Consider the following 12,425-nt stretch of genomic DNA (forward strand, 5'->3'; position numbering starts at 1 on the left):
AATTGCTACATAAAACCTTAAAATTGACAAAGGTTGTACGTTCTTTTTACCATCACTGCATGTTTTTAATAAAAATATATTTCCATTTAATAGGATTTCTTCTGTCCCCTCTGGAAACCAAGCACATATTAGATGTAGTAGGAATAGTCACCCGGAGAACCATCTAACCACCTCTCTATGGTAAGGTTTGCCAAAGCCTTTCTCAGCCTTACCAAGGAGTTTGGTTAAACATACTTGGTTGGCAATTGTGTTTTGGACTGACGCAGATCCTTTCACAAAGTTTACAATGTTAGAACATATTTTAGACAGAGTTGCTTATGACAGAAGGCCATAATGTGGAAACTCATCAGAAATGGTGATTACAGGCCACTGAATTGAAACCAGCCAAGGGGAAACCAGATCTTAGCCTGCAAGAAGTATTATGGTAGTTAAATCGAATAAAAGCCTTGGCTAAACACATCACTTGTGTTTTCTCTGTGCCTCCCCCACCAACATTGCACATTAAAAAGGGGATGAATCAGGCATCTGCAGTAGAGAGAAACAGCCCTTTGAACCTTCAGCAAAAGACAGATTAAGAGGAAGTAATGGAGAAGGAGAAGCAATAAGAGCTCAGGTAGAAGGTGAGTGACTTAAAGAAAATGCAGAGCAGTTTATCACAGCTCGCAACAAGAGTTATCGGTCTGAATTAGACATCCAGATTCCTGGCTACCAGGGGCTGCTAAAGAGAAAATAGTACCCAAGGACTTTCCTCTCTGTCTCCCATCCCCCTGACCAATCACAGTCCAGGTGCCTCACCCTTCCTGGCTCACGTTATTAAATTAAAGGCCAAGATTTATACCTTCAGTGCCAAAGCAATGGCTTTAGTCAGATTTAGAATCATTTATCCCATCAGAGGGTCGGCGAGTCAGAGGTTTGATTGATAGAGCAAGAGCAGTGGGGGGAGGATACGGTTACATACTGCTGTGTTGCAGGCCAGAGCTCCTGCATCTTTAATTCAGTGCTGAAAAACCTTATAGAGTCCAGACATAGCAACACTGTGGCACAGATAAACAACCCCCCAGACAGCAGTGACAGAGTATGGAGCCATCTCTTTGCAAGCAGTTAAAAGACCAGACCTGAGACTAAATTTTAATGGGGAGTTTTGATGAAACAGCAGGGCAGCTGTCTGGTTATAAACTGCCCTCCTATTATTCCACTCTTCTTACCCATCTTGCACCACCATATGTCACAATAAACTTTACTTGTATACAGATGTTTATTAATGAATAACATATGAGGCACTATGCGTTTGCTTTAAAGTAGGAGCTGATTTTGATGCTGTGGTCAGAGTGGATTATCCTGATTATACCATAACCAGCTGAGAAACCCTAAATAAATATAGAGCGGAGTAAGAGGAGCGGCAATTTTCCACAGCATTAAAGAACAGGTGCATAGTGGACAATACAATGAGCACTTTTAATAACTATAATTTATTAATAAAAAACTAAACTTCACTATCAGATGGGAATGTTGGATTTTAGGTATTCTGTGTATTTCAGATAACCCACAGCAGCATGAATGAGACGGATTCATCTTTCTAAATACATCATTGTCATAAACTATACTGCAGATACTGAATTCCTTCAAAATTGGTCAATTATGACTTTTTCAGAGTTTTTCCTTCCCTCTGGCTCTCTTTCACAGTGTTCCTTGTGCACCCTCAACCAGTCACAGCAGGTGGCTTCACCTGGAGGATTCTTCCTGTTAAAAAGGAGTTTTTCCTGCCCACAGTTGCCAAGTGCATGCTCACTTGGTTTGTCTGATCATTTGTGTTTTTCTATAGTCTTTAGCTTACAATGTAAAGGTGACTTTTGTTAGTTGAATTCATGTATTGTTGGAGAAAACACAACAAAATTTTGAAAATGCCCCTTTGTAACAACAATTGACACACCTCACAACAATGTGTACCCATGCTTGACTGTCATTCTTTTTACAGTCGTTTAACCAGCAGGGTACTGTGCCACTATGACTTTAAAGTGCTCCAACTGCCAGATGGGTTTCCAGACTGTCACCCAATCTGGGAAACCATCAGCTATAGTCTGATGACTTAGCCTCTGGGGACAACAGCCAATATTATGACTTCTGGTGAAGCCAACAGACATCTGAGCGAAGCCTTCCCGTTCTGTGCACAGGTCGTCGTTTATGGATGTAGATACACTTTAAAAAGCTAATGAAGAAAGCCCAATCATTGTCAGATGATAGTCTGTTTTGCCAGACGTTTTCCCTCTTTTGCTCTTCCCAGAGAGACTGTTCAACTGCATGCAATCTCAGGTTGCTCAAAGATGAGCAATCAATAATTCAAACTGACAACAAATGGAAACTGAAAATCTTGCAACTTTCTTGCAAATTCTGCACATACAAACGCAGAAAAATGCTTTTGAAGATTAGTGGTCACCTAATGAATGGGGTGTAATGTTGATCGAGGGTTATAGATTTTATTTTTCAACTATTTTTTGGTTGAAATCGAGTCATTTTTGCCAGAAATTCATTAGCCATTGATAGATGCTTTTTAGAGTGCTTATGTGGTTGTGTGTCATTTTATTTGATACAAAAACAACAAGCTCAGTTTCAGAAACAGGATTTAAGCACATTTGAGTTAGAAAAACAGGATGCTGGCAGTATTAGCTGATGTTTTTATTTTCTCAGTTCCTGTAGGGATGTGGCAATAGCTGTGGAAAATCATCAAAAGACCACAGCAACACATGCATGTGAAGATGAAGGTTTAAGTTCACCCCTAGGCCCCAGTGCTCATTTCAACATTTTGAACAACACTTGGCAGCATATTATTTTCATAAACAGAGGAACCAAAATCCTGAATGAAAGGTGCAGCGACAATTAAGATGATTGAAATAAGAGCAGTCTGAATTTGAAACATATGATCTCAAGGAATTTAGCTTAACACTATTAAGAAACACTAAAGGATCGTATTGAGGCGTACTGACTAGCTGTAAAGTGTGCGTTGAATTACGGTGGGCCTCTCTGATGCACTCAGTGGCCTCTGCACCTGGTTTCAACATCGTGACATCACCGTAGGAAATGGGACTGTTTGGATTCTCACAACTGAATCAGAGGAGTCAATCAATCTTCATCCTCCACGGGTATCCACTATCACAACAGCACCTAATCAAGAGATTAATTTGTCCAAATTTGTGGTCAAAAAAAAAAAAATCACACAAGTCGGGCTGTAGACGAAAATTGCAGATGATATAAATGTGGAAACGCTCCATCTAGAATATGGAAAAATATTTTGAGGTTTGCCACAGCGGCCATATGAATGTAACCATTACTTGTGACACAGATGTTGAAATTGCTAGCTTACTGTTCCAGTGATTGCATCTATGAGAAAGTCTTCTTTGCAGTCCGCCGCCTTGGTTTGAGTCATTTAAAAGGTTCAGATTTTATAAGGCATAAAATTGTGAAATCAATTTAATAATATATATGGATTTATTTGTAAGAATATCTGTTTAGTCTGGTTTGTTACATGCCTTTATATACCTTTGAAATTAGTGTTTTGTTTTGTTTTGTTTTTATTTAGAATTGCAAAAAAATCTTGATTGATGGGTTCGTATCTGGCAGCCAGCCGATCATGTGTCCACCTGCTCTATATCAGTCCTAAGAAAAAGCAGCTGTGGCTATGGCAAGCTGACACATGAGCGCTGCATTTTAATTCAACCTCTAAACACACACTTTGATATAATGACCAGGTCAAAGGTCAAAGAGTTTGATGTTTAGTCTGACACTATGACTGGTTTTCAACCCAAGAGTTTCAAAGACTGACAACCTTTCGGGAATTTTAATGAGTGAGTTTTCGCAACATTAGAATTGCTCCAATATATTTACAATATATTTATATTAGAAAAACCAAAGTATTGCAGAACGTGACTCTTGATGTAGACGCTTTTTTAATTTGTTAACATTATTTCTACTGATTTTACTATGACTTTACTATAAATGTGTGCAGTTTCATATTTTATTTTTTTATTTAATCTCACAGCTGTTACAAATAATTACTAAATTATACACTCACTGACTAATTTATCATGTACACCTGTTCAGTTGCTTGTTAGCGCAAATATGCAATCAGCCAATCACATGGCAGCAAAAAAATGCATTTAGACATGTAAACATCATCAAGACCACCTGCTGAAGTTCAAAGCTCAGCATCAGAATTGAGAAGAAGGGTAAATTAAGCAACTTTATACATGGCGTGGCTGCTGGTGCCAGAGGGGCTCATCTGAACATTTCAGAAACTGCTGATCTCCAGGGTTTACAGGGAATGGTCCAAAAAAGAGAAAATATCCAGTGAGCGGCAGTTCTCTGGGCGAAAATGCCTCAATGATGCCAGAGATCAAAGGAAAATGGCCAGACAGCTTCTAACAGATAGGTAGGCAATAGTAGCTTAAATACAGCTCTCATTACTGCCAAAGAATACAGAAGAGCATTGTGCTATAGCAGCAGAAGACCATACTGAGTGCCTATCAGCTAAAAACAGGAAACTAAGGCTACAGGTAACACTACTCATCAAAACTGAATAATAGAAGACTAGAAAAAACATCTCAGGAATCTCAGGTTCTGTTTCCAAACAATGTAAAAGATCATCTTTTTTAGCAAAGGTTTAGCGCGGTGGTCTAATTGAGGGATGTTTTCTTGGCACGTTTTAGCAACTAAGCATTGTTCAAATGATGAGTACCGTTTTATGACCATGAGTCTACCCATGGCACAGTCCGCCATGTCACAAAGCCAAAATCTGTTTCTTGAACACAATAATACGTTCACTTTACTTACATCACCTCCACAGTCACAGGAGATTCACATCATGGATGTGCAGCGGATAAATGTGCAGCAGCTGCGTGACGCTATCATGTCAGTATGACCCAAAATCTCTGAGGAATGTTTCCAGCACCTTGTTGAATCTGTGCAACAAAGTATAAAAACAAATCTGTTTGAGTTTCATCTTGAAATAACACCATAATGTATTTTTAACAATTGTTTGTATTCTCTTTCATTACATGTTTAAGGTGTGTGAGAAGCACTGCCTGGGCAGAGTGCCTTTTACCCATAGTTTTCATGGGAACTTTTTTAATGTTTCCAAAAAATTGGTAAAAAATGAAAGGTTGCATAAAACATCTGGCAAACACTTGGTGTGCTGGCTGCGACCACTTAACCACAGTAAATGGATGAGGGAGAATTTTGCTGCTTCGTATATCTTTTTTCTTCTCCCTGACAATGGACAGTTGTATAAGCAGCAGTTCTGTATTGGGTGATATGTTGGGCTTTCAGTATTGACACATCAGCAGACGAAGCTGTTTTGAATCCCTGTAGGTGTCCTCAAAATGATTTATTTATTTATTTTTGCTTATTTTGAGCCTTTTTTAAAAGGACTTCAGGTGCAAGTTACACGTCAACTTCCACATGACAAAAGTCAAAACACACACACACACACACACAAAAAACCCATCTCTGGGTAATGGATGAATGAATAGTAATGCATCCTTTCCTTGATGTGTGTAACCACACTGTTCCACATTCAAATGCCACATTTAACTAGCAAATTCCAACACCCCAGACTACACAAGGACAAAAGCTGAATGCATGGAAATAATAACACGGCACATGTCATCAAGCATCTCTCCGTTCCAACCTAGAAAACTCTATCTGGTTAGTGTTAAAATAAAACGCAAAGTATCCCAGTTCTCATTTCACTCATAACTCGGGCATTTCTCAACTGTCACTTGATGCTCAAAAAACAGTTTGGCTTCCTTCAAATGTATTTCATCTACGAAGGTAGTTTGTTTGAGAGCACATGTTTGGATCTGAGGGCTGTTTGAAGCCATATGTAATTCCTGGCTGCATCCTTTCAACAAACTGCCTCCTGGTAATTGGCCATTACTCTAGAACTGAGAGACGTGCTGTCCAGGGGGCAACTACACTTGTCTGGAAACAATCATGGAGTTAGTAGGCTGGCAGACAGCCTTGTCACTATATGCCTCCCCTGCTGTGTGTTTCTTCTCCTGGGAAGATGAACTCTGAAAAAAAAAGAAAAAAAAGATTGACATCCAAAATATAATTTTCCAAGCTTCATCAGCACCAATGCAAAACAAGGTCATCAGTGTTTTATCAGTCGTGTTTGTATGATGCTCTGTCAGGAGGCATGCATATTTTTTACAATATTTTTAAAATAGGAAAATAAAATCAGCCTTTTCTGAAAGTAAAAATCCTTACCTTAAGGACTAAATGTATTGAAACGACTATATACAGACTGTAGACATCCAAACGACAAACTACCATTCTTGGCATTTGGGGGAAACGTGTTCAAATGCAACACTTGTGCTTTTTTTGTGGTCAGTTTTTGGTCCGTGGTCCTCTAATAGCTTTTTTTTTTTTTTTTTCGTGCAGCACGAGGATGAGTTGCCCTGTGATGCCACGTTACATGACCTTTAACAAGTGACTCCATAATTACAGAAGAGCACGCGAGGTATGCCAAGTGACCTTCCTTCATCTATGACCAGACCTAAACATCAGACACAGAAAATAATAATAACATCTGACACTTCTACCTCTGGCGCAGACTGACAACTGGATCCAGATGGAGGGAGCATATCATTACCGTTTCATTGGGTGATATCAAAACAGAAAGGCACATTCCAGGAAGCCGTCACTCTCTCGCAGATTACCGCGTCTGAAATGAAAAATTAAAGCCGATATTGTTTGTACGCTTTTCTCCCTTTGTTCTCAGCGAGCGCTTCAGACGGATGCAGTTTATTTGGGGGTGGGTAAAGCACCAATGTGTTGAGAGAGGCAGAAAAGTGCAGGCCGAGACAGCAGAGAGAAAAACTCAGGCTCACTCAAAGACGTGCTCCTGCAACACCCTGCGCCTAACTGTGCAGAAACACGTGGCTGTAGCAAGACCTGCAGCATGCTCACCTAGCTTTTTTAATTAAAACATATGACTGGAAGCAGGCCAGCCATCCTTCTTTGAATTTTCCTGCAAACATCATGCTGACTCATTTCTTAGACTCGAGGCAGTGCAAGACTACCTCAACTGAGTTGACTTTAAGTGCTGCCACCCTTTCATCCTTGAAAGGTAAGACTCCCTTTTTTCAGGTCATGCGTTTGCTGTTTGGAACGAGGGATTTTTTTTTCAGAAACTCCTTACAGCTATCTTCCTCCTCTTCACTCTTTCCTTTCACCCCATCTGACATCCAGGAAGCGTTCTTTGATGGTCCCTTCCCCTACTTGAATCTTAATGCTTATTTCTCTGTATACCTGTAGAAGTTCAGTATATATTTTTACCACTCGTCCCTTGCTGTGGCCTCCACAAGCACAAACTTCTGTTTTCTTCTTTAAAGAGAGAATCACATTGTCCCTCAAGTGTGTTCCAGCAGTGTTGTGTTACAGGTTTCAACTAACTACCGTAACTGACGTATGAACGTGCAGGCGCTGACACTTCTACCTCTGGCGCAGCGTCACCCAGAAGTGATCTAATCAGGCCATAGCCTGATTAGATCACTTCTGGGTGACGCTGGTGGTGGGCCTTTAAAAGAGGAAGTGTACTAGACCCTGTGAGGCAGGAGAAGGTTTGGTGTATCCCACTTTGATCCACTGTCAGGAATTATTGAGAAGCAGCTTCTGAAAGAGTCTTGAAGACAAGCCAAGAGTGATGAGAGGAAAGGCGACCTGACCAGGATCAGTCCCTGGAGGCCACACAGGAATCTTAGTGCCCATAGATCCTCTCACATAAATACATGACTAAGCAACTATGACTGGTGAAGCTGTCATAAGGAAAGTTAGCACTGAGTATGAATAGGAAGCTGTCGGCTCGGTGAAGAAAGGGGAAGTTTGGTGATACTGATCTTTGGATTAGACAGGTCTTCAGGTTTCAGAGTAAATTTAAGATTAAAGAAGAAGCACTGTGATATTTAAATTCTGGGCAGGGATCCAGAAAAGGAAAATGTCCTCTTTTTTTCCTTTGTGGCATTTGTGTGAATGATGTCAGTGTAAATTAAACAGTAAACATAATCATATAAGTATACTGATGTTTTCATTTCTTTTAAATATTAGCAAGCAGATGTGTGCTGCTGGGTTTGGCTCTTCATAGTGACGTTACTTTGACGCCTACAACCAACTTTAACATTGTTGCAGGGAAAAAAAACACCACGCAAAGCAGTGGCCTCGCTCGGCTGCTCAAGTTGCTCCACAACACTCAGATCATCTTCGAAGTGGAATAAGCTGCCTTATGCAATTAGAGAACTAGCTACTATTCCTAGTTTTTTTTTTTTTTTAAACACACACATTTAAAAGCCCATTTACACAGTTTTTAATTATTGTAAATATTGTAAGAGGGTGATGTTGTGACCTGTTTTTGATTCTTGTGTATTGCGCCTCAAACTTATTGATATTTACATGCTTATATTTTTACAATTGTAAAACCTTACTGTGGCTGTAAGAGCCAGATTATGTGGACATTTTTGCATCTATTTGATTGTGTAAGGTTTTATTAGATTAGATTAGATTTTATTATTATACTTGCAGGCTTGGTTCCCAGGAAGACCACTATCGTGGAAGCTAATGGGGTTCTTATATATATATTTAAAAAAAAAAAACACTTAGAAAACATCTCATGATTGACTAACAGGAACACAGCAGAGCCTTGTGTGTTGATCTGGTCTTTAAACTCCCCAAATCTCAGTTCAATCAAGTAACTTCAGGATGTGCCAGAAAAATTCAGATCCACAAAGACCTTATCACACAACCCACAGAATCCAGTGTTGTCCTGCTAACATCCCAATACCAAGCAGAACAGAACACCTCCGAGGGGTCTGTGCCTCAAAGAGTCATAGCTGTCTTGGCAGGATACCCACACTATATTAGAGTGTTAAATGTGGTGGGAGATTAGTGGATATTCAAGTAAGTAAATACAAATGAAGGTTGCTAAACATAACATTAGAAACCTTCCCATACTGAGCAGTAATGACTAAGGCTTAACAGGAGTATGAGATTCCCACTTCCACTGTCAGAGAACGTAATAAGCACTGGCATTATGTAGCTGCTTCTAATCCAAATGGCCAAATGGCTGCTGAGATATTATCAGTACAGCCATTAATAGAGTGCATCTGCTTTCCAAGTCGCTTTATTTTTGTCTCAGCCTAATCCAGTCACAGTTTGTGCTGTATAGTTCTTCAAATTTTCACTTGTAATAACAGTTTTTAAAGTTACACAGATAAATCAGAAAGTACATTTTTAACATACTATGGTTATATTGATGTTTGCCAAGAGCAGGGGTGGCCAACCCGTGGCTCTCGAGCCGCATGCGGCTCTTTGCCTGGTTTCATGCGGCTCTTACGTTCATATCAAAGTTTGTGTTTGTGTTTTGGGGTTTTTTTGTGTTGTTGTTTTAAAATGTGCACGTTCGCTTCGCTTGAGTTCAATACGGTATTTTCATCAAATGGGCATGTGTGTGAGATGAAAATACCGCAAAGTTTCCCAGTAGGAGCAAGTTCGCCCTTAAAATGGCAGGAAAAAAATGCACAGCAAAAAGAAAATATGAAGATGAACACAGGACGTTTTTAACAGAGTGGGAGAGTTTATATTTTTTTGTTGAACGCAATGGAAAGCCATTCTGCCTTATATGTCAGACGTCATTAGCGCATTTCAAAGCTTCAAATCTTCAGCACCACTTCAGCTCACTCCATGCTAACATCGACCAGGAATTTCCAAAAGGGACTGAACTTCGCAAGCACAAGTTGGCCACTTTGAAAAGTCAGGCAGAAAGCAGTCACAGTTTTTCCAAAAGTTTACGAAGCGGTCAGAGACCATAACGCTCGCATCCTATCAGCTGGCTTGGAACATTGCACGGGCTAAAAAGCCATACAATGAAGGGGAGTTCGTTGCAATCTTGTCTCCTGAAAACGACACATTAAAACACATGGTATCAGACGTCTAACTGTCCCGCCACACTGTTGAACACAGAATATCGGACATTAACACGGCTATTGAATCACAGTTGCACTCTGACCTTCAAGCATGTGAGTATTTTAGTGTCGCATTGGATGAGAGTTGTGATATACAAGACAAGCCTCAGTTGGCAATATTTTAGGATCTGCGTCAAACGATTGTGTGATCAAAGAAGAACTCCTGGATATTGTGCCATTAAAAGACAGAACCCGTGGCATAGATGTGAAAGAAACCATGATGCCCATAACGAAATTAACTGCAATAGCCACAGATGGAGCACCAGCCCTGATGGGATCTGTGAACGGGCTTGTGGGGCTGTGCAAAGCTGACCAAACTATTCCAGACTTTTGGAATTTCCACTGCATCATCCACATGGAGCAACTCGTGTCTAAATCTGTCACGGACCCGGCTCTGGAGGACTCGGGGGTCCGTGAGCAGTCTTGACTGTTGTTGTTGTTGTTATTAGTATTATTATTATTTGGTGATGTGTGTGTTTTTCTCCACAATGCTGTGTTAGTCTGTGTCCCACTCGCATGTATAGACAGGGTGTGGTTGTGCACGTGTGTATGTCTGCGGGTGTGGCTGGAGGATGGAGCACAGCCACCTGCAGGCCTGATGGGTGTGGCCCTGCGGGAGGACTGGCCACACCTGAAGTTCCTTCCACACCTGTTGGTGATCAGGCTCGTCGGGGGAGCTACTTAGGAGAGTGTTGGAGCTCCCACCGGCGCGGGATCATTGAGTTATTGTACCAAGTCAGTGTGTCAGCATATGTCTGTGCTGTTCGTATATGCCCGCTGAGGGTTAGTGTTGACGGCTGCTTCTATGGTTTCCCTGCAGGAGGAAGAGTGGTCCAGAAAGGCAAGCACGCACAGGGAGTGCGGAAACACAACAGCGGGGAGCACGAGCACGGGCACAGACGTCGGAGGGAAGCACGTACACGGGGTTCGAGGGAGCAACGGAGTTATTGTGTTTACAGCTTTTCACTGTAAATAAAGAGCACTGTTTGCATCGCAGAGTCTGCGTTCTGGGTCCTCCTTCCCCCACATCCCCACGGTCTGCCAGCCAGACCGTGACAAAATCATTGAATTTAGATAACGTCATGAATCCTGTGATGGAAATCGGCAACTATATCCGCACACATGCGCTTAACCACAGGCAATTCAAGAATCTCATCGCTTAGCTGGACCAAGGGCTTCCAGGTGACCTGCCACTGCACTGCACTGTGAGGTGGCTGTCAAAAGGCCAGGTACTCTCTCGCTTCTTTGAGCTTTTGGATGCCGTGAAACTGTTTATGGAAGAGAAGGACAAGGACTATCCCAGGCTCTCGGACCTCAAGTGGATTATGGATCTGGTCTTTTTGGTCGACATGCTGTGTCACTTGGACAGACTGAACCTGACCCTGCAGGGTAAGTTAAAAATGCTGCCTGACCTGGTGCAAAGTGTGTTTGCGTTTGTCAACAAACTGAAGCTGTTCAAGACACATATTCAAAAGGGAGATATAACGCATTTTCCCACTCTGCTAAAAGCCAGCGGGCAAGTCGCCAGCGCTGCCCTGAGTAAGCAAAGAGCCAGATATGCAGCGCTGATTGAAAATTTGCACGAAAGCTTTGTGACCCGGTTCCATGATCTACAATTGAAAAGGCCACAGATTACGTTCCTTGTCGACCTATTTAAAGCAGAGACCGGCTGTTTGAAAGTCCCGCTAGTCACAGATGAAGCTGCGACTGAGTTGGAGATGATCGATCTTTGTGAAGAGGACCAATTGAAACCTGCTTTAAGGCAAGGGACCATTGAGTTCTGGAAAAGTGTGCCAATGGAAAAATACCCCAATGTCAAACGGGCTGCGCTTAAGATACTGTCAATGTTTGGGTCAACATATGTCTGCGAGTCTGTGTTTTCTACCCTAAAACATGTGAAATCAAAGCATCGATCTGTTCTGACTGACACTCATGTGAAAGAATTGCTTCGAGTGGCAACAACGGAATACAAGCCAGATTTGAAGAGGATTGTTCAAGGCAAGGAATGCCAGAAGTCCCACTAAACAACATGCATTGTAAAAGAAAATGCTATTGTAGATTATTATATTTTTGTTTGTGGACTTGGTTGAACTGAGAGTTTGTGTGTGTGAGACAGTGCACACAATGTTCATTGTTGAAACATGTCATTATCAAAGTTGGTGTGCGACATTTGAGAGAGTGAGAGAGAGAGAGAGAGAGATGCCGCAATTTATGAAGAGAGTTGATAGTTTTCTCCAGCTGTTGTAAAGAACGCAAATATCTGCAGAATCAATAGAGAGATTTGTAGACAGAACAAATGCGGTAAATATTAGAATAGAATAGAATAATCCTTTAATTGTCCCACAAGGGGAAATTTGGTTGTAACAGCAGCCAAAAAGACACATATACAAACAAACAGGACACAGGACACAGAAC

The 12,425-nt window shown here is 41.2% G+C and overlaps 1 protein-coding gene across 1 annotated transcript; it reads left to right on the forward strand.

Moving 5' to 3' along the window:
* The first annotated feature begins 11,284 nt into the window (after nt 1–11,284).
* LOC147313600 (general transcription factor II-I repeat domain-containing protein 2A-like) lies at nt 11,285–12,034 on the forward strand. The gene has a single exon (XM_086262953.1). It carries the CDS (start codon nt 11,285–11,287, stop codon nt 12,032–12,034), a length of 750 nt encoding a protein of 249 aa, XP_086119079.1.
* Nucleotides 12,035–12,425: the final 391 nt, after the last annotated feature.

Source organism: Aulonocara sp. 'chitande type north' Nkhata Bay, linkage group LG15 (genome assembly GCF_057382095.1).
Source record: "Aulonocara sp. 'chitande type north' Nkhata Bay isolate Kocher_YH1m ecotype deep benthic linkage group LG15, A_spYH_male_GT1.1, whole genome shotgun sequence".
Taxonomy (NCBI): Eukaryota; Metazoa; Chordata; class Actinopteri; order Cichliformes; family Cichlidae; genus Aulonocara; species Aulonocara sp. 'chitande type north' Nkhata Bay.